Source organism: Leucopleurus acutus (assembly GCF_964270905.1).
Source record: "Leucopleurus acutus genome assembly, chromosome: 3".
Classification (NCBI taxonomy): domain Eukaryota; kingdom Metazoa; phylum Chordata; class Mammalia; order Artiodactyla; family Delphinidae; genus Leucopleurus; species Leucopleurus acutus.
Window position 1 is genome coordinate 51,475,755 of NC_139145.1, and position 23,533 is coordinate 51,499,287.

At 39.9% G+C, this 23,533-nt stretch overlaps 1 protein-coding gene across 1 annotated transcript in view; it reads left to right on the forward strand.

Annotated features, from left to right (window-relative positions):
• HTR4 (5-hydroxytryptamine receptor 4) overlaps positions 1 to 23,533 on the forward strand; it is a gene marked incomplete at both ends in the record, with an annotated part of 128,690 nt that overhangs the window by 77,176 nt on the left and 27,981 nt on the right. Inside the window, 2 exons of the mRNA XM_082836260.1 lie at positions 1,346 to 1,471; positions 2,750 to 2,950. Coding sequence (XP_082692386.1) covers positions 1,346 to 1,471; positions 2,750 to 2,950 — 327 coding nt within the window. The remainder of the gene's footprint in view (positions 1 to 1,345; positions 1,472 to 2,749; positions 2,951 to 23,533) is intronic.

Below are 23,533 nucleotides of genomic sequence, written 5' to 3' on the forward strand. Positions count from 1 at the left end.
TGTGGAAGGGTGATTTAGATGGACGTACCTCAAATTTCTTTTCATCTGAACCCTAGTCATAAGGACTTAAGTTAAGCAATAAAACCACTTGTGAGCAGAGTGGAACTTTCTGACTCCTTATTCCAGTTGTCACCTTGTCTTCCATGCCAGGCCTAATGGAAAAAGTTTTGGACAAAGCCAGAGCCCAGACTTCATGGGCTGCTGCGATTTGGGACCAGCAGCCATCTTGGTTTTCAGTCAGAAGAGCTCAGTAAAGACAGATCTTTCTTGGTTCAGTGGGACCTGTGTTCCTAGTGGTGGCCTACAGAACAAGCAGCTTCTCCCAGACTAGCCACTAATGTGCTCTGACAACTCAGTTCCCCTCTCTGGGCCTTAGTTTCTCTGTATTGAAATGTGCGTTTGGGTCTAAGAGTTTTAAGATCCTTTGAAACTTCATTTAAAAAGAACATTTTACTACTCTATTAAAAATGAAACTTTTCCTGTAGCTTCTGAATAACCTGCATTCATTATGCTTTTATTGATAGGGGACACTCACTTCCAAGTTAGTAAGACAAAATGCTGAGTTGACAGTAGGAGGGCAGGGTTTATAGAATCAAATCAGTTGCTGAAATTTACAAGAACACAAATTTGAACTGTTATATTGGGCACCAAAAGAAATGTAGTTCAGGGCAGTGAAAGGAGTCCCTGAGTTTATTGATTGTCTGCTGTCTTTCCAATGGGCTTTGCAGAATACGGGATCAGTTTGTCCAGGTCAGCCATATAAGAACAGCCTTCAGCCATGACCTACTCCTTGGACAGCCGACATGCACACAGCATCTTCTGCGTGGGCTGGGATGCGGTACTGAAAACAGGGTGGTCCTTGTATTCACACAGTGGTTCAAGTTACTGTCATTCACTCATTCAAAGTCATCTTTCCTGCATTCGATAAATATGAATGATACATTGAAATTGAATTTGTCAGTGGATAAAACAGACGGTGTCCCTGCCCCATGGAGCTTACAACCTAGCTGAGTAGGTATGCCGAACAAGAATCAACCAAAAAACATTTCTGAGCACAAGCTGAGGTCAGTGCTCTGAAGGAAAGCCTCAAGTTCCCTGATGGAGAATCACTGTGCAATCTCAAGATAGTTAATCCACCTCTCTGAGCCTCCTCATTATGTAGGAGTTAACCAGGATAACATGTAAAGTGACAAGTGCAGACATTGGCATATATTAGGTGCACAATATATGTGTGTTGCAGCTTTGATAGTGAAGTTACCTTCCTGAAGATGAATGAGGAAAAGACTAATTTTCTTTCCTGTGTCTCAGAGTTTCCTTCAATTCTTTGTGTTTGTGTGTCTTCCAGTTCCAAGGAGGGTTTCGGGTCAGTGGAGAAGGTTGTGCTGCTCACATTTCTGTCGGCTGTTATCCTGATGGCAGTCTTGGGGAACCTGCTGGTGATGGTGGCTGTGTGCAGGGACAGGCAGCTCAGGTGAGTCACGTGAGGCAACCTCATGAAGAAACCTGGGTGGAGTTCTGGGCTGTCCCTGGAAAACTGAGGTCTGAATTTATAATTTCCATTATAATTTGTAATTATGAAGGGAAAAAGATTCATGGGAATGATGTTTGGAAAATAGAGCATGGAAAAAAATCACATATAATCCCATAGTTCTAACATAACCAGTAGTACAAGTACATAAGTGAATTTCTATCCTGTCTTTTTTCCTCTGTTTCCTATATTGTTTTTTCCTGTAATAGTTGTGATCACTCTATATATAATTGCTGAGAGCACATCTAATCTAACCTCCCCACTTTATTAATTGGTTCAGAGAAAGGGTAGATGACTAGTAGTTGATCTAGGATTTAAACATGGGTCTTCTGCTCTTTCTGCTTCATCCTTGGCTGCATTTAGAATCACTTGAAGACCCTTTTAAAATTACTAATATGTGGCATGAGTATGTCCCATGCAATATTTGTGATATATTAGAAAATTATTCGTTGTTTATCTGAAATTCTAATTTAATTGGGCGCCCTATATTTTATCTGGCAAACTTGGGGGTGGGTAAGTGGGTTAATCACACAGAGTCCCTGGACTAATTGATCTGGGGTGAGACCTGGGCATCAATACTTAGAAAAATTTACTAGGTGATTCTAGTGTGCAGGCTAGATTAAGAGCCACCAAGCCGTAAAGGGGGATAAAAGATGCAGTCCTATCTCATCTGCTGCTTCCTCTTTAAGCAAGACATGCTCTAATCAAGAAAGTGTAAAAACTAAATTCTAACAAGTGTGGCAAATGTGAGGCACATGGTAGTCAAAGAGTGGAAGACGGTGGAATTTGACACTTTTTTTTAAGGGGGCCCCTTGGGAGGGTGTTCTGAGAATGACTAAACCGAGGCCTAAAGGGTAGATGGAGTGTAGCTAGGCCAACGGTGGGGAGAGAGAGCACCCTGTAAAAACCCTTGAGACTCAGGGACTCTGTGCATCGGGGGCTCAAGTCAGGCCATTGTGGTCACAGGGGAGGGCAAGAGAGGGCTTCTGGTGCAAAGGGGTCTGGAGAAGTCTGAAGTGACTGGACCACACATGTGACAGAAGGGGAAACTGAATCTCACAGAATATGTTGCACATCTGACTTTTCTTTCCTTTTCTTCCCTCCCTTCTTTCCTTCTTTCTTTGCTTCCTTTCCCCCCTCTTTTCTCTCCTACTCCTTTCCCCCTAACCTCCTTCCTTCATCCTTCCCACTGCTTCCTCCCTTATACTTTTTCACCCACAGGAAAATAAAAACCAATTATTTCATTGTGTCTCTTGCCTTTGCGGATCTGCTGGTGTCAGTGCTGGTGATGCCCTTTGGTGCCATTGAGCTGGTTCAAGACGTCTGGATTTATGGGGAGATGTTTTGCCTCGTCCGGACATCTCTAGATGTCCTGCTCACAACGGCATCGATTTTTCACCTGTGCTGTATTTCTCTGGATAGGTAAGGCCAGAGCCATTTGCATAGTGGAGCTCCGTGCTGGAGACAACAGCCGGATGGCTATTGGGCTGTGTCTTTCTTTCTTCCCTAATTCATTAGAGGAAATGAATCTCAGAGAGGTAAATCTGGCTATTCACGTATTCATTCACTCTCCAGCTTTAGCACAGCACCCTTTTTAGTCAGGCATTCTCTAAGGTGCTGCAGACGTAGAGATTAGTAAGGCCAAGAACCTGCCTGCAAGGAGCTTACAGTCTAAGCTGCAATCATGTTTCCCACAGATAGAGCCCTAAGTTGTATACTGATGGCACGAAGAAAATTCTGAGGATGCTGAGAAGCAAGAATTAATCTCTCTGCCCAGTAGGCAGCAGGGTGGTTCAGAATGAGAGTATTCTGTTTGAACATGACCTTCTGAAAATGTGTCTGTATCATCATTTTGTGTGCATATTTAGGTTTGTGCCTGTGACCCGGGAGCCTCTTTTCCAGAAAGTCAAAGGTGATTATAAAATCCCAAATAATTGTTTGCTTTTTGGACCCAAGCTAGCATTTCATTCTTGTTGCATAAATGTGTTCTTCTTCTTCACATTTGACTTCAGGAGGCCTAAAGATTTCTATCTTTGCCTCATTTGTTGGAGGTGCATGTTTACCATTTGTATCAGCACTTTTCATTTTCCAATTCCTGCTTATTTATATTCAATAATAAAGTCAGAATGCAGTTGAAAAGTCATACTATTACACTAACATATGCTGCCATCACTGTAGTCATATCTTAAGGGTAGTTCCCAAAAGAAAGTGTGGTGTGAAATATCTCATGTTAGCAGAATTGCCAGGGACAATCTCTTACTGTCTCTTGATTAGTCCAGAAGACCCAGCTTTCCACCTAGTCTTGGGATAGGTCACTGTTTCTTTATTAGAGGAATAGGAAGAATAGTTGACTTAAAATTAGAGATTGTGCTATACCTAAAATATATACCTTTTACTGATGAACCTAGTGGCAGGACAGGAATAAAGATGCAGACGTAGAGAACAGACTTGAGGAAGGGGAAGAGGTGGGGGGGAAGGGGAAACTGGGACGAAGTGAGACAGTAGCATTGACATATATACACTACCAAATGTATAATGGATAGCTAGTGGGAAGCTGCTGCATAGCACAGGGGGATCAACTTGATGCTTTGTGACAACCTAGAGGGGTGGGATAGGGAGGGTGGGAGGGAGGCTCAAGAGGGAGGGGATATGGGGACATATGTATATGTGTAGCTGATTCACTTTGTTGTACAGCAGAAACTAATACAACATTGTAAAGCAATTATACTCCAATAAAGATATAAACATTTTTTTAAATAAAACAAAAAATGTACCTTTATACACTAAAATCAGAGTTTTCCCAGGTAATTACTCATGCTGTGAAAGATCCTTAGGGACTGAAACCAGCTGAGGGAACAGCAAATTCATCTCCAATTTTATGGAACAGGTGCTTATTGATTAGAATGGCATGCGTAATGGCCTGATCTATTTAAATTGTACATGTTCTCTCTCTCTTGCTCTGCCAAGAACGTATAGATGAATGTACATAATTTAAATGCAATGTATAATGAGATTCCACTCTACAACTAGAGAGGGTAACATGGGTAAAACAGAACTGTTGGTTGGCAGGCAGAACCATAGTGTCACAATTTGAAATTTGTGTTTATTAGCTTATTTGCAACAATCTGATTTCAGTGCATGAAAGACTTTTTAAGACAGTCAGTATATACTGTAAAAAAAGTTCACATTAGAAAAAATAAAATGTGAGGAAACAGAAAATATATGGACATCCTGCAGGGTAGCCTGCATGTGATTGTTGCCAAAATAAGTGGTGAGACTAAAAGTATTATAGGAACTTGGAGAAGGCAAAGTTGAGGAGATCAGGGCACCTGGAGGTAACCTTGAGGTTTGGGCAAAAAGCCTGAGTGGGTGGGGAGTGAAGAATGGGGGAAAACGTAGAATCATCTTCCTGATGTGGATGGTTTTCTCTGGGCAGCCTTGAGAGAAGAATTGAAGGTTTCCTAGGAAGGTTTGGCTTCAGAGTTCCAGGTTGACTATCACCTTTTGAAACCATGAAATTTTCCCTGAGTAGGCCTCAGTTGTCATGAAGCAGTATGGGCTGGTAATTAAGAACCATCGGCTTTAGAACGGAGGTAATCCAGGTTCAAATCCCAGCTCAGCCAGTTTTTAGCTCTGAGAATGGTGATAAGTTACTAAGCCTTGCTGAGCCTCGGTTTTCTTACCTCTGAAAATGCGGGCAGTAGCACCTATTTTATCAGATGGCAGTTAGGGTGAAGTTAGATGATCCATTTAAGGCATAGCATTGGCCCAGCTTGGTGCAGCCCTCCATGTTAGTGGGTGTTAGTTCCAGTTTCTTGTAACTATCCATACAACTCATAATCTTTCTTACCAAACTTGGACCTCCTGCTCAATGCATGGCTTTTCCAGCAGCTGCCACATCCAGAAACCAGGTAGTTACTCTAGACGCGGTCTTCCCTTATCCCCTACATTTAAATAATGACAAGTCCTACTGATTTTCCTTCCTGCACAGATCCTAGTCTATTTCTTCCCATTTCTGTCATCCTAGTGCAAACTAATATCATCTCTTGTATGTCGCTGCAACGATCTCCCATTTTATCCCCACTAATTTATCCTCTATTTTATCCCTGCTAATCCGCTTGATACTTACAAGATCTCAGTGATCTTTTAATACTGCAGCTCTTATCCCATTGTTCCTTTGCTTAAAACCCTTCAATGGCTGTTCATTGCGTCGAGGATAAGACCAAATTCCTTGACCTGTAGGGTTTTGCACCATCTATTTCCTGTCTATGTTCCCATCCCCACGTCATGCCCTTCATGCCCTTCACCAGCTTCACTCGACATTTTTTCTCTTTTTCCAGTGCTCTGTGCTCAGCCACTTCAGCCTTGGCTCATCCCTCTGCCCAGAAAGCTCCTTTGCTCCCTCCTCTCTTGAATGTCTTTCACATTTTAGCTCAATCCTCTCTTCCTTGCAGAAGTCCTCTCTGAGCCAATCAAAACCATCCTTCTCCTTTGAAAACTTAGTGCAATTGTGATTAAAACCATTAATTTTTTCTTAAATGTCTCTATCTCCCCCAATGGGAAAAAGATCAAGGACATGAATAAGGACAAGGCTCCTCCCCTCACAGAACTTACCTTTTAATTGGGAGATTGATAGTTTACTAGTAATTACATAAACACTGACTTAGGTATTTTGTAAACACCATTGAACAAATGGACCGTTCAGCACATTTTCTTTTTTTAATAGTTCTGCCAATAATTCCATTTCCTTCTCTGATAGTGGACATCAAAATTCTAATACTGTAAGTTAAATGGAGTCAAATGGTTTTGTTTTCTTCTGGGAGTCTTGGAAACTTGCCATTTATCTCCCATCATTTCCTGTCCCAAGAGTGACATTCTCATTGAGGTAGAAGGTTCACTCTGGATGTTACAGGACATTTTAGCCTGCAAGAGTATGATTTATTTACATCTAGCTTCTATTTTGCTGTATTCCTCCCAGCATGACAATTGGGCTGCCATGAGACAGCCTGAAGTACAGAGTGAATGTCTCAGAGAGGTGTGATGTTGCTGCTCGCCAAGTGACTCCTAGCAAGGTATCTTGTCCTTCTCTCTAAAGCTGCCCTCAGTCTTTGGGGGTGACTGATATAGGGTAGTGCCTCTCGAGCAAGAATGCTCACCTTGATTCCTAATTCCACCCAGATGGCAGACTTCTGTATCAAAGTAAAATGCAAGACTTCATTAATATATTATTGAATGCATTTCTCCAACCACCATCTTCTATCCACTGTGCTTCCTGGTGCTTTGAGAATCGAAACCTATTAATGAAAGTTTATTGACTCATTAGAAGTATTTTCCAAAATATGATTTAAATACATGCATCATATAGTATGGGTCACGGGAGGTCAAAAACTGCATTAAAGCTTTACATACAGTTGATTATTTTAAATCTGAAGTTACTGTGAAAATTAAAACCAACCAAGTATTTGTAACAGAGTACTGGTTTTTAAGTGGAACATAATGCAGCCATTAAAAACCATGAGAAATAGCTCATGTGTTGTCCTAGAAAGATATCACTGGTTTATTATGTGGGGAAGAAAAGCAAGTTTCAGACTTTAATGTTTAGAATAATTCCACTTTTTTTTTTTTTTTTTTTTTTGCGGTATGCGGGCCTCGCACCGCTGTGGCCTCTCCCGTTGTGGAGCACAGGCTCCAGATGCACAGGCTCAGCGGCCATGGCTCACGGGCCCAGCCGCTCCGCGGCATGTGGGATCTTCCCAGACCGGGGCACGAACCCGTGTCCCCTGCATTGGCAGGCGGACTCTCAACCACTGTGCTACCAGGGAAGCCCTAATTCCACTTTTATAAAGTAAATATATAGATGTTTGTATCTGGGTGTACATGAATGAGTGAGTGTGAGAGAGAGTAGGAATGAAATTGTACCAAACTATTAACAATGGTTATATGGGCACAGTAGGGGGTAGTGTTGGCTAGGCTGGATGGTCGTTTGGATTTTTGTTGGGAGCCTTCATTTTTACTAATTTCTGAAATATGTATTCAGTTTTCTCTTTACTAGAAGTTAATACTTCTTGAATGTAAGCATGTCCACAATAGCCTTTTAGCTGAAAGTGCTCCTGGGACAGCACATTCATCAAATCGCTGAGAACATTCTGACTTTAGTGTTAGAAGTTCCCTCTGAGGTCAGAACAAGGTGGGGAGCATGGACATCTTTCTGACCAGTGAGTTCTCTCTGCCTCCTCACAAAATGCCCTAGGATCTACCCCCAAGGGAGCCTTCACCATCTCCTGTTGGCAGATTCTTCCTCGCGAGGACCCTCACCGTCATCTTCGATCACCCCACCCCAGTTCATGACCTTGTGTTTGATCTATTCTGGCAAGATCTTTTATAATCATCACAGTTTTTAAAAAATCATAATAATAATACCTGAGCATTGTAAAAAAAAAAAAGTTACCATTTCACGAGTAAAAATGTAAAAATGTCCCCATTTCTTCCTCTCCACTTCCACCGCTGTACACCCTAGAGAGTTAACAACTGTAAATAGTACCCCCCTCTAAATCCCAATCATTTCACATACAATAAGCAGACTTGTTATGAACATGTTTTTAGTTTATTCAAATGGGTTTATTAAATAAGACTTTGAAGACGGCTTTCTCTGTATATATCCTAATGAATTGCCTGAGTATAGTGTTTTTACCAACTTGCTTCTCGGATGATGTATTACTGAGGTCTTTTTCAGCATCATGTAACAGAAAATAAACTGATTGGTTGATAGCTGAAAAGTCAGGCTTCAGACATGGCTCTGCAGGGCTTGAACATTATCATCTAGTCTAGCTCTCTCCCTGTGTCTCTGTCTCCCTCTCCTTTTTGTCTCCTTCTTTCCTTCTCTTTCTCTCTGTGTCTCCCTCTCTGTCTCTATTTCTCTATGTCTGTACCCATATTTATATCTGTCTCTTTGTCCCTATGCTGTTTTGTTGTTGGATTCATTCTCAGGCTGTGTTCAGAAAAATAGCTATAGGCAAACATATGTCTTAAACCATCCTTAACTCATGAGTCCAAAGAAGAGAAACAAATGCTATTTCTCATTGAAGAACTTTGGTTGGCTTTGCTTGAGTCAGACACTCTCCTCATGACTAACCATCGTGGGGTGGGGATGACACATCAGGTTGCTGGTCAGAGGTGAGGCACTGTGACTGCCAGCTTTACCAGAAGCATATGTTGCAGGAAAATGGCATTTCCTTCTGGAAAGAGGGATGTTGGGCAGACGAGCATAGCAGATATCAACTTCTCTTAAGCTGACCAAAGGACTTACAGGTATCTTTATGGAGCCTCTACAACATGACAGAGGTGTGTCATCCCCAAGTCTTCTTTATATTATGCCACATATTGCTAGATCCTTCCACTGGCTTCATATGCCATACTTCTCAGACTTTTAACCATTCCTATCCTCTTTGTCTGATCATGCTGTATTTTGCCCTGCATTTGGCTCAAATATAGTTCCCTTTAAAAAAGCTATTTCACTTCATTGAGGGTACCATCATCTATAGCATTGCAAGATTTTCTCTTTGATATGTCCATCTGAATTGTCACCCTTCCGCTTGGCAGCCCAGGAATTTGATGTGTTTTATCTACAAAAATCCTCCAACAGTTTCTCAGTCACAGATTTTCTTTTAAAACAATTTTGCTTGTACAGTAAAACATACAATTCTGACTTAAAGATTGCATATTTCATCCTGTGCTGGAGATAAGTGTGCCTGCATTTCTTAACGATCTCCCTGGAGCATAACTCAATTTTGCAATGTATAAATGAAAAGTGTCTGTCACTGTGAACTTGTGTCACACAATTACATTTGTTTTCCCAATAGGATTGAAATACATTTCTGCAAGGAGTGGGGATTATAAGTTTCCCCTTCTCACATACTCTTTGAGGTTCATGCTTTGTATGTAATAATAATATTTGTTGAGTTTCATGCTAGAGGATATGAAATCTCATTTTTATATTAATTTCATCAAATACTTATTGAGTGCTTACTAATTGCCACAAGGTGAGTAGAGCACTGGAGGTGCAGTGGTGAACAATCAGAAAAGCTCTGAATCACAGAGATTTTAGTCTAGTGGAGAATACAGATAGTGAATAGGTAATTATAGTAAAATTGGTGGTCATTGAAATAGAATAAGGGGAAGTCAAGGAAGTTGTTGGAGCATGTGACCTCCAGTGCAGGGAAAGCTTTCAGAAGAAGTGATGCTGAAGCTGGGATCTGTAGATGATGTAGATGCCAGTAGGTGAAGGGGGAGAGGGTGAGGTATGGGGAGCGACAGTTCTAGACATCAGCATGTGCAAAGCCCCAGAGGTTTTTCAGTTTCACATTATCAAATATAGGCTAAATTCTTAGCTTATCTTTCAGTCCTTTTCCCAGAATTATCCTCAGTCTTTGTCTTTCGTATCTCTACTCCCACCCATGAGTGGTCTGTTATCATTTCCTGAGTATGGTGTGTTTCCTCGTAATTCCATGTTGCACCTGTATCTTGAGTTTCTTTTCTTTTCCTGGTGGACCATCCACCCTTCTTCAATACTCACCTTCTCCACTAACTGGCTGAGCTTCATTCCCAAAGAAAATTTGTTATTTCTTTCTCTGAGCTCCCATAGAATGTTAAATATTAACATAGCAGTTATCACTCATTTTAATAATTGGTTTATTTATCTGTCTCACCCTAGACTACCAGCTCCTTGAGAGTCAGCCTTTATCTCATCTGTTTCTGTGTTCTTCTTACAGATCCCCTGTAGCTGCTCCAGGCATGTTTAGCTGAGCATAGAATGCTCTCAGATGTGACTTGTGGTTTGATATGACTTTAGTGTTAGCTTTTCTCCCCTTTTAGAAATCTTGATATATAGATATATAAGAACGAGGCCTGGGGTGCTAGGTTTCCTGGATTCAATCCCAGATTGACCAGTTACCAACTGTATGATCTTAAGGAAGTCATTGAAATTCTCTGAGTTTAATCTTCTCATCGGCAAAATTGTATTAATTATAGTATATTCCATTTGGAGTTTGTGAAGACTAAATTACTGATTATATGCAAAGAACGTAAACTAGTATGTGGCAACTAGTAAGCATTCAATAAATGTTAACTACAGGGACTTCCCTGGCGGTCCAGTGGTTAAGACTCCGCACTTCCAGTGCAGGGAGTGCGGGTTCGATCCCTGGTCGGGGAACTAAAAGATCCCACATGGTACGCGGCCAAAAAATAAAAATAAATAAAATATTAAAAAAAAAATGTTAACTACAGTTATTATTCCATTATTGTTTCCCTTTCCCCATGCAAATTCCTGGTGACTCTTGTGGGTGCCTTCCTAGACACTGATACTTGTCTTTTTCTTCCTATTTGCATAGCTGAGTGTCCTTCAAGGTTAGACCCTCAGCCTTCCAGCCCTGGGTATCTCCCTTCTCTTTTTTGGAGACCTCACCCATCCTGTGGCTTTGCTTGCCTGCCCTCATCTCTCCTGCAGTCTTGTCCCATGCTGGGTCCTCTGCCTCTGTTGAACAGCTAGCTGCCTGTTCGACATCTTGCCTTAAGCATCTTTCTGTCTTCTCAAACCCAGTGTGCTCAGAATGGAAATTTCCATTGTAAACAGATATCCTTTTCCACTTTGTACATCAAAGGTGCATTTATTAGTCAACTTTTAGTCATTTAAAGGTAATTCTCTGAGGACATCTTTAATTTATTTACCATGACCAGCTGGATGCCAAGTCATAGCTATATTTTCATAAATATCTTTCAAACCCATCTTCCTCCTCTTTATACATTTTTTCATCCCATTTCGGATTATTGCAGTAGCTTCTTAGTTATTATTCCTGTGTATTATCTTATCTATCAGGTTAATCTTTAAATATGTCTTTTTTCTTGTGTCCTCAGCTAAAAAAGCTTAAAGGGCACTGCATACTTTCCTTCCTCTTCCTAGATAGGGTTACTTCTGTCTAGCCTTGCTTTTTGTCAGCATTACTACGGCATGGACTTTGGCAAATGTAGGTTTAAGTCCCAGTTTTACCATATCCTGGCTGTGTGATGTTGGGCAAATGGATTAAATTCTCTGGGCCTCAGTTTCCTTATATTTAAAATGTGGATGTTGAATGTTGCCTTGCAGAGTTGCTGTAGGAATTAGATATAATGTAGAATATACTTCTGACACAGAATATGTTCTCAAAAAATAGGTGGTGTGTATAGTAGGAATAGTAGTAATTGTAGCAGAGAAGGAAGTGGATAATTATTACAGTTAGAAAAATGCTATGTCACAGATATCTCCAAGGTACTATAAAAAACGAGGATGGAGTTTCCTGGCAGTCCAGTGGTTAGGACTTGGCTCTTTCACAGCTGGGGCCTGGGTTCACTCCCTGGTTGGGGAACTAAGATCCTGCAAGTCACGTGGCATGGCCAACAAAAACCCCCCCAAAAACAAAAAAACCAGGACAGAGATGGAGAACCAATCCATATCTCTGACAGAAGGGAGTCTCTCCCCTTTGGTCCCTATTCATGATCTCATGTTGATGCATGCTAGATTTTTTATGTGACAGCTCCTGGCTCTGAGAAACCAAGGGTCCTCTTAACAGTTGGGCCTCGGACTGGCATACAACACTTCCAATGTACTCTGTTGGTCAAACAAGTCACAGGGCAGCCCTGTGGGAAGGGGGCAGATGCCTTACCTCTGGATGAGAGAAGTGGCCATCCTTTTTTTTTTTTTTTTTCTTATTTAACATCTTTATTGGAGTATAATTGCTTTACAATGGTGTGTTAGTTTCTGCTTTATAAGAAAGTGAATCAGTTGTACATATACATATATCCCCATATCTCTTCCCTCTTGCGTCTCCCCCCCTCCCACCCTACCTATCCCACCCCTCTAAGTGTTCACAAAGCACCGAGCTGATCTCCCTGTGCTATGCAGCTGCTTCCCACTAGCTATCTATTTTACATTTGGTAGTGTATATATGTCCATGCCACTCTCTCACTTCGTCCCAGCTTACCCTTCTCCCTCCCCGTGTCCTCAAGTCCATTCTCTACGTCTTTATTCCTGTCCTGCCCCTAGGTTCTTCAGAACCATTTTTTTTTTCAGATTCCATATATATGTGTTAGCATACAGTATTTGTTTTTCTCTTTCTGACTTACTTCACTCTGTATGAGAGACTCTAGGTCCATCCCCCTCACTACATACAAATAACTCAATTTCGTTTCTCTTTATGGCTGAGTAATATTCCATTGTATGTATGTGCCACATCTTCTTTATCCATTCATCTGTCGATGGACACTTAGGTTGCTTCCGTGTCCTGGCTATTGTAAATAGAGCTGCAATGAACATTTTGGTACATGACTCTTTTTGAATTATGGTTTTCTCAGGGTATAGGCCCAGTAGTGGGATTGCTGAGTCATATGGTAGTTCTATTTGTAGATTTTTAAGGAACTTCCATACTGTTTTCCATAGTGGCTGTATCAATTTACATTCCCACCTACAGTGCAAGATGGTTCCCTTTTCTCCACACCCACTCCAGCATTTATTGTTTGTAGATCTTTTGATGATGGCCATTCTGACCTGTGTGAGATGATACCTCATTGTAGTTTTGATTTTCATTTCTCTAATGATTAATGATGTTGAGCATTCTTTCATGTGTTTGTTGGCACTCTGTATATCTTCTTTGGAGAAATGTCTATTTAGGTCTTCTGCCCATTTTTGGATTGGGTTGTTTGCTTTTTTGATATTGAGCTGCATGAGTTGCTTGTATGTTTTGGAGATTAATACTTTGTCAGCTGCTTCATTTGCAAATATTTTTTCCCGTTCTGAGGGTTGTCTTTTGGTCTTGTTTATGGTTTCCTTTGCTGTGCAAAAGCTTTGAAGTTTCATTAGGTCCCATTTGTTTATTTTTGTTTTTATTTCCATTTCTCTAGGAGGTGGGTCAAAAAGGATCTTGCTGTGATTTATGTCATAGAGTGTTCTACCTATGTTTTACTCTAAGAGTTTGATGGTGTCTGGCCTTACATTTAGGTCTTTAATCCGTTTTGAGTTTAATTTTGTGTATGGTATTAGGGAGTGTTCTAATTTCATTCTTTTACATGTAGCTGTCCAGTTTTCTCACCACCACTTATTGAAGAGGCTTTCTTTTCTCCACTATATATTCTTGCCTCCTTTATCAAAGATAAGGTGACCATAGGTGTGTGGGTTTATCTCTGGGCTTTCTATCCTGTTCCATTGATCTGTATTTCTGTTTTTGTGCCAGTACCATACTGTCTTGATTACTGTACCTTTGTAGTATAGTCTGAAGACAGGGAGCCTGATTCCTCCAGCTCCATTTTTCTTTCTCAAGATTGTTTTGGCTATTCAGGGTCTTTTGTGTTTCATACAAATTGTGAAATTTTTTCTTCTAGTTCTCTGAAAAATGCCATTGGTAGTTTGACAGGGACTGCGTTGAATCTATAGATTGCTTTGGGTAGTACAGTCATTTTCACAATGTTGATTCTTCCAATCCAAGAACATGGTATATCTCTCCATCTGTTTGTATCATCTTTAATTTCTTTCATCAGTGTCTTTTAGTTTTCTGCATACAGGTCTTTTGTCTCCTTAGGTAGGTTTATTCCTAGGTATTTTATTCTTTTTGTTGCAGTGGTAAATGGGAGTGTTTCCTTAATTTCTCTTTAAGATTTTTCATCATTAGTGTATAGGAATGCAAGAGATTTCTGTGCATTAATTTTGTATCCTGCTACTTTACCAAATTCATTGATTAGCTCTAGTAGTTTTCTGGTAACATCTTTCAGATTCTCTAACAGTGACAGATTCTCAAACAGTGACAGCTTAACTTCTTCTTTTCCAATTTGGGTTCCTTTTATTTCTTTATCTTCTCTGAATGCCGTGGCTAGAGCTTCCAAAACTGTGTTGAATAATAGCGGTGAGAGTGGACAACCTTGTCTTGTTCCTGATCTTAGAGGAAATGCTTTCCGTTTTTCACTGTTGAGAACGATGTTGGCTGTAGGGTTGTCATATATGGCCTTTATTATGTTGAGGTAACTTCCCTCTATGCCTACTTTCTGGAGGGTTTTTCTCATAAATGGGTGTTGAAATTTGTCGAAAGCCTTTTCTGCATCAATTGAGATGATCATATGGTTTTTCTCCTTCAATTTGTTAATATGGTTTATCACATTGATTGATTTGCATACATTGAAGAATCCTTGCATTCCTGGAATAAACCCCACTTGATCACGGTGTATGATCCTTTTAATGTGCTGTTGGCTTATATTTGCTCGTATTCTGTTGAGGATTTTTGCATCTATGTTCATCATTGATATTGGCGTATAGTTTTCTTTTTTTTGTCACATCTTTGTCTGGTTTTGGTATCAGGGTGATGGTGGCCTCGTAGAATGAGTTTGGGAGTGTTCCTCCCTCTGCTATATTTTGGAAGAGCTTGAGAATGATAGGTTTTAGCTCTTCTCTAAATGTTTGATAGAATTTGCCTGTGAAGCCATCTGGTCCTGGGCTTTTGTTTCTTGGAAGATTTTTAATCACAGTTTCAATTTCAGTGCTTGTGATTGGTCTGTTTATATTTTCTATTTCTTCCTGGTTCAGTCTTGGAAGGTTGTGCTTTTCTAAGAATTTGTACATTTCTTCCAGGTTTTCCATTTTATTGGCATATAGTTGCTTGTAATCATCTCTCATGATTCTTTGTATTTCTGCAGTGTCAGTTGTTACTTCTCCTTTATCATTTCTAATTCAATTGATTTGAGTCTTCTCCCTTTTTTTCTTGATGAGTCTGGCTAATGGTTTATCAATTTTGTTTATCTTCTTAAAGAACCAGCTTTTAGTTTTATTGATTGTTGCTATCATTTCCTTCATTTCTTTTACATTTATTTCTGATCTGATCTTTATGGTTTCTTTCCTTCTGCTATCTTTGGGATTTTTTTGTTCTTCTTTCTCTAATTGCTTTAGGTGTAAGGTTAGGTTGTTTATTTGAGATGTTTCTTGTTTCTTAAGGTAGGATTGTATTGCTATAAACAATACAATGGAATTGCTTTTGCTGCATTCCATAAGTTTTGGGTCATCGGGTATTCATTGTCATTTGTTTCTAGGTATTTTTTGATTTCTTCAGTGTTCTCTTGGTTATTAGTGTATTATTTAGCCTCCACGTGTTTGTATTTTTTACAGATTTTTTCCTGTAATTGATATCTAGTCTCATAGCGTTGTGGTCGGAAAAGATAGTTGATATGATTTCAAGTTTCTTATGTTTACCAAGGCTTGATTTGTGACCCAAGATATGATCTGTCCTAGAGAATTCCATGAGCACTTGAGAAGAAAGTATATTCTGTTGTTTTTGGACAGAATGTCCTACATGTCCATCTTGTTTAATGTATCATTTAAAGCTTGTGTTTCCTTATTTATTTTTATTTTGGATAGTCTATCCATTGGTTAAAGTGGGGTGTTAAAGTCATCTACTATGATTGTGTTTCTGTCGATTTCCCCTTTTATGGATGTTAGCATTTGCCTTATGAATTGAAGTGCTCCTATGTTGGGTGCATAAATGTTTACAGTTGTTATATCTTCTTCTTCTTGGATTGATCCCTTGATCATTCTGTAGTGTTCTTCTTTGTCTCTTGTAATAGTCTTTATTTTAAAAAGTATATTTTGTGTGATATGAGAATTGCTACTCTAGCTTTCTTTTGATTTCCATTTGCATGGAATATCTTTTTCCATCCCCTTCACTTTCAGTCTATATGTGTCCCTAGGTCTGAGTTGGGTTTCTTGTAGACAGCATATATATGGGTCTTGTGTTTGTATCCATTCAGCCAGTATATATCATTTGGTTGGAGCATTTAATCCATTTACATTTAAGGTAGTTATCAATATGTATGTTCCTATTCACATTTTCTTAATTGCTTTGGGTTTGTTATTGTAGGTCTTTTCCTTCCCTTGTGTTTCTTGCCTAGAGAAGTTCATTTACCATTTGTTGTAAACCTGGTTTGGTGGTGCTGAATTTGCTTAGCTTTTGCTTGTCTGTAAAGGTTTTAATTTCTCCATCGAATCTGAAGGAGACCCTTGCTGAGTAGAATAAACTTGGTTGTAGACTTTTCCCTTTCATCACTTTAAATATGTCCTGCCACTCCCTTCTGGCTTGCAGAGTTTCTGCTGAAAGATCAGCTGTTAACCTTATGGGGATTCCCTTGTATGTTATTTGTTATTTTTCCCTTGCTGCTTTTAATATTTTTTCTTTGTATTTAATTTTTGATAGTTTGATTAATATGTGTCTTGGCATGTTTCTCCTTGGATTTATCCTGTATGGGACTCTCTGCACTTCCTGGACTTGGTTGACTATTTCCTTTCCCCCATATTAGGGAAGTTTTTAACTATAATTTCTTCAAATATTTTCTCAGTCCCTTTCTTTTTCTCTTCTTCTTCTGGGACCCCTATAATTCAAATGTTGGTGCATTTAATGTTGTCCCAGAGGTCTCTGAGACTTTCCTGAATTCTTTTCATTCTTTTTTCTTTATTCTGCTCTGCGGTAGCTATTGCCACTGTTTTATCTTCCAGGTCACTTATCTGTTCTTCTGTCTCAGTTATTCCGCTATTGATTCCTTCTAGAGAATTTTTAATTTCATTTATTGTTTTGTTCATCATTGTTTGTTTGCTCTTTAGTTCTTCTAGGTCCTTGTTAAACGTTTCTTGTATTTTCTCCATTCTATTTCCAAGATTTTGGATATCTTTACTATCATTACTCTGAATTCTTTTTCAGGTAGACTTCCTGTTTCCTCTTCATTTGTTTTGTCTGGTTGGTTTTTACCGTGCTTCTTCATCTGCTCTGTATTTCTCTGTCTTCTCATTTTGCTTAATTTATTGCATTTGGGATCTCCTTTTCACAGGCTGCAGGTTCGTAGTTCCTGTTGTTTTTGGTGTCTGCCCCTAGTGGGTAAGGTAGGTTCAGTGGGTTGTGTAGGCTTCCTGGTGGAAGGGACTGGTGCCTGTGTTCTGATGGATGAGGCTGGATCTTGTCTTTCTTATGGGGAGGACCACGTCTGATGGTGTGTTTTGGGGTGTCTGTGGACTTATTATGATTTTAGGCAGTCTCTCTGCAAATGGGTCGGGTTTTGTTCCTGTCTTGTAGTTGTTTGGCATGGGGTGTCCAGCACTGCAGCTTGCTGGCCGTTGAGTGGAGCCAGGTCTTAGCATTTAGTTGGAGATCTCTGGGAGAGTTCTCGCCGATTGATATTGCATGGGGCTGGGAGGTCTCTGGTGGACCAATGTCATGAACTTAGCTCTCCCACCTCAGAGGCTCAGGCCTGACACCTGACCAGAGCACCAAGGCCCTGTCAGCCACATGGCTCATAAAGAAAAGGGAGAAAAAAGAGAACGAAAGAAAAATAAATAAATAAATTAAAAAAAGTTATTAAAACAAAAGAATATTATTAAAAATACAAAAAATAGGGCTTCCCGGTGGCACAGTGGTTGGGAGTCCACCTGCCGATGCGGGGTATGCAGGTTTGTGCCCCGGTCCGGGAGGATCCTGCATGTCACAGAGCAGCTGGGCCTGTGGGCCATGGCCACTGGGCCTACGCATCCAGAGCCTGTGTTCCGCAACACGGGAGGCCGCAGCAGTAAGAGGCCCGCATACCACAAAAAAATAATAATAATAAAAAAATAAAAGAGTAATAAAAAGAAAGAAGAGAGCAGCCAAGCCAATAAACAAATCCACCAATGATAGCAAGTGCTAAAACTATGCTTAAAAAAAAAAAAAAGGACAGACAGAACCCTAGGATAAGTGGTAAAAGCAAAGCTATAGTGAGAAAAATCACACAAAGAAGCATACACATACACACTCACAAAAAGAGAAAAAGGAAAAAACATATATATATATAAAAAGGAAGAGAGCAACCAAATTAGTAAACAAATCTACCAATGATAATAAGCTCTAAATACTAAACTAAGATAAACATAAAATCAGAAACAAATTAGATGCAGAAAGCAAACCCGAAGTCTACAGTTGCTCCCAAAGTGCACCGACTCAATTTTGGGATGATTTGTTGTCTATTCAGGTATTCTAGAGATGCAGCGTACATCAAGTTGATTGTGGAGATTTAATCCGCTGCTCCTGAGCCTTCTGCGAGAAATTTCCCTTTCTCTTCTTTGTTCGCAGAGCTCCTGGGGTTCAGCTTTGGATTTGGCCCTGCCTTTACATCTAGGTCACCTGAGGGTGTCTGTTCCCCACCCAGACAGGACCGGGTTAAAGTAGCAGCTGATCAGGGGGCTCTGGCTCACTCAGGCCTGGGGTGTGGGAGGGGTCTTTAGCTGATCTTGATTGGAAATTTGGGCTCAGTGATCACCCAAGATGCTGTCTTCAGCCATCTCAGTTAGAAGAACTGGGCCTGGATTAAGTCTATGAGAGGATACTACATCTAATCAACCCCTTTGATTGTAGCCAGTATGGTCTTATCGTTTCCATTCACCTTTAGGGACCAACTCATTTACCTTTTGTTTCTTAGAATCAACTACTAAGAGAGATGTTGAACCCAGTGGCTTCTATTTTATTTGTTAAATAATTTAGAGTCCCTGGTTCCAAAATGTATTTAACTTTGTTTACAGTAACATGCATGAAATAAGTATATGTATACATATAAGATCAGAGGGTCTGAGAATAAAAATAGTAACTGCTATTTATTAAGCTTTATGTGCCAGGAACTTCCTAAGTTTTAAACGTATTATTTCATCAATTCCCACAGCCAGTCAATGAGCTGGACATAATGATCTCCACTTTACAGATGAGGAAACTGAATCTTGGAGAGGTTAAGTAACTGATCCCAAGACCACAGAGTTGGTACCCAGATGCAAAAACGTACGATGACTGCTAAAATCTCCTCTGATTCTGAGAGTCTAGGGTTCCAGGTTGTTCTGTTTGCTCTTTCTGCCTTCACTGTGCTTGGGAGGGCAGGAAGTGAGGAGGAAGAATTTTCCTTAATTGCAGGTAGAGTGGGGAAGAGATTAGCATGGAACTTAAAATACATGACTGCCTTCTAAGAGTTGTCAAAGTAAATTGTGTCCCCAGAGACATTTAAAAGCAATTTGCTCACACATTTACACATGGCTGTGGTTGGAGAAGCTGATGGCTGGTCTACCAAAGTGGGTTTTAATGGAGTTTTGTGAGCAATACTTAGAACTGTTTTGCATAAGATATTACTTTGTAAATATCCTTGCTACATTTTAGTTAGTCCTGACCATCTGGAACCTCACTTGTCATTTGAACATTTACTTAACCACTGTGTAAAAGTTTTCTAGTTAAAAAAGAATGCCAATTGTCCAATGGAAGTCTAGAGAACAGACCTAATAGATTAGTCCTGAGATGAGACAGAATTGGTTTTTCTGATGAATACTATCCACCTAGCCTGTGAACCAACCACTCTGTCTCTTGAGTTTGTTGTAATTCAGCTCCTTTGGTAGAGCAGTGTTGATTGTGATGGACATTTTCCAGTTCAAAAAGAACTTTTGGTGATTCCTCCGAGTATAGCACTCCTCTAAGACAGTAGTTCTCAAAGTGTGATCTCCAAACCACCAGCAGCAACATCACTTGAGAACGTATCAGAAATGCAAATTCTTGGGCCTCATTCAAGATCTGCCTACAATCGGTGTTTCAACAAGCTCTCTAGGTGATTCTGAAGCACACTATGTTGGAGAACCATTGCTCTGAAATCTGCCCTTCAGCCAGTTTTCTAGGCTTACTTCTACTTCCAAATAAACACTCTACCATCCAGTTAACTTGTACTCTGTTATATTTATATGGGTATGTGGATACATGCATGTATATTTATAGATGGATATATATTTATATATATACAATTTCTGTGTCCAGGTCTTTGTCCATGCTCTTTATAGCAACTGGATTATACTTTCTCCTCCACTGTCCTTGCCCAGTCTCTGAAATCCAACTTAAAAGACACTTATTGGAGATAGCCTTTCCCCATCCCTCTACTAGATATGACCTTTCACATCCCAAAAACCTGGTTCCACATTTTAATGTAATTTATTTTAATTGGTAGTTATTCAGGGTTTACTATTTATTCAGCCCTTTTGTGAGCATTACTCTATATCTAGCATTGTACTAGACATTGAGGATACAATTGTGAACAGGCAAACATCTCTGGAACTTATAAATCAGTTAGGGGTAGACTTTTCTCACCTCCTGTCCTAGATCATAGCTCTGAGAAGGTGCAGGTGTCTTGTACTGCTGGGTGTCCCACAGGTTGTATTAAGTTATGGCAGGCAGGATAGAAGGTGACGTTCTTTCTTTTCTGGTCTGTGTAGGATACACCAGAGTATTATGCTCTCCTTGTGGCTCCCACTCTTAAGAGGGAATGGCACACTGTAACATACAGAGGACACAGAGCCCCTGCTGTTGGTGAAAATCACCTCCTCTAAACCAAAGTTTCTCAAATGTGGCACTACTGTCCTTGTAGACCAGATGATTCTTTGTTGTAGGGGGCTGTCTTGTGCCTTGTAAGACATTTGGCAGCATCCCTGATCTTTACCCACTGGTTGCCAGTAGCATCACCCTTTCCAGTTATGGCAACAAAATATGTCTCCATACATTACCAAATATCCTTTGGCATGCAGAATCAACCCTGGTTGAATACAACTGTGAATATTTTTACCTGCAGAAAATAAAACTTAAGAGGAATGTAGAAGCTCTCTTCAGATATCTGTAGGAGTACTGTGCAGAAGAAGAATTAGAGATAGAAATTTTAAATTGAGACAGAGGGTAAAACTGGAAGTTACAGAAAATGCATTTTGGAGGAGACCTTTTTAACTTCAGGAGAGCCTTGAGTTTAGAATGTACTGTTGTAGGACTTGGTGAATTCCCAGTCCTTAGTGCATTCATGCAGGCTTGGATATACCTCATTTTAGAAGGGACTTGGGGATTTCAGGATTTTGAGGATCCTTCACGTTTTGAGATTCAATGTTTTTATGTTTCCAAAGTGGCTTGTAAAGAATTAGAATAATCCCTTGGGGATTTTGGGAAGGTGGCAGAGTGAAGTGGTAGTAGTGAAATTAACCTTCTGACCCTTGTGCCTGGGCCAGATCCCAGCTTGGTTCTTACCACCAGTGGGACCTTGGACAAATCTTAGCACTTCTGTGTTTCTGTTTCCTCATCTGTGAAAGGGGTGCATTTATAGTTCCTATTTCAGAAGTAGTTGTGAGGACCAAATGAGATGATACAGGTAGACCTCTTGGTAAGTAAATGAAAAGTAACTCTTATTATTAACCCAGCAAGTGTGCTTTGCCTAAACTCCAAATAACTTGCAAATTTAACTAGCTACTTCTGTGTATTTGTGTTGTACATGTGTTTGGGAGGCAGTTCATAATAGGACAAATATATTTGTTATTAGCACTGGTAATATAATCCAAATGTAAATATTAAAAAGCAACCATGATAGGTAAAGATCAAGTTTTCTGATTTCTATCTGGTCCTTGATCTGTAGACAAAAGTTAGCATTTTAAGGGTCAGTTAACACTAGAACTCAATTTTATTATTATTATTTTTTTGCGGTACGCGGGCCTCTCACTGTTGTGGCCTCTCCCGTTGCGGAGCACAGGCTCCAGACGCGCAGACTCAGCAGCCATGGCTCACGGGCCTAGCCGCTCCGCGGCACATGGGATTTTCCCGGACCGGGGCACGAACCGATGTTCCCCTGCGTCGGCAGGCGGACTCTCAACCACTGCGCCACCAGGGAAGCCCTAGAACTCAATTTTTATTAATCATTTTATTGAGTGATGTTTGTTTTCACATACTTAATTTACACTCTTGAATGCAGCCTTCAAGAGGATGTTTATTTTTCAGATCCTTTGCTAGAAAGCAAAGGTTGGAAAGATATAAGGAAAGAAATTAGAAGAATATGAGGTGGCTTATTTATGGCAGCTGTCTCAAGGATGCCAAGGCCTTGGTAAGAATCTTGGGCCCATAAAATCGAGTGCTCTAATTTGAGCTCCAGATAAAAACCTTATATTCTCTACTCCGTGCCACTTAAAAATCATAGTATTTTTACTGTAAGATATAGCACCAGATTGAAGATGTAGAGGAGAAGATTTAAGTAAAACACATACATAGACAGAATGTGGTATTTTTCTTATTCATCCTTACTATTATTCACAATTCAATCGGTATAATTTGAAGAAAATGAAATTCTTTTTTCCTTTTACTTATTGCTAACTTTTAAGGTAGGAAATGAAGGATTTTTCCCAGGCTTGCCCAGCCACCTCACATCATGCAAGAGTAACTTTCTACAGCTCTCTGTGCAAGAAACCATGGCTGTGTCCCACCTTAGCCCCCTGGGAAATGAGCTGTCCAAGGAACTTTATTGCAAGCACTCATTGTCCAGGGCACTGACTATGTATGTAAATGCATAAGGGATTGGTAGCATGTGTACTACATCCACAGGATTCCCCTTGAAGTTGAATTTCAAAAGGAAACCCGTCACCATTATTTATTTCTCTGTAGCAGCAGCTCCTAATAGCCTAGGGTAATGCAAATTAAAGCATAGAACATTTGGACAGCAGAACTTGGGGATTTCTTATTGTTGACAGGATATTCATCATGCCATGGGAATCAGACAGTCACCCTGCCAAGTTAGACTTAGAAAGAAAGGCTTTCATAAAAATGTTATGAGCACCAATATAACCATGTATTCAAATACTTTGAATATAATCTACATGTTCTTCTGTAAATTCTATTGTCTTCCCAACATAATCCTCTAAACATCCATATCTACTTATGGAGGTCAGAAGAACATCTTGCTTCCTCAAATATACCTTTTGTCCTGCAAGGTGTTTAATTTGGCTTTGTCTTTTTGAATTTTTAGATTTATATGACAATGGAGATCCAACCCAAATTCCTAAAGTCTTATCTTTACCCAATATCTTGACATCCGTTCCAAACCTCAAAAATTATAAATTATACAGCAAAGGTAAGGGGGGATATCTATTGGGTTAGCCAAAAAGTT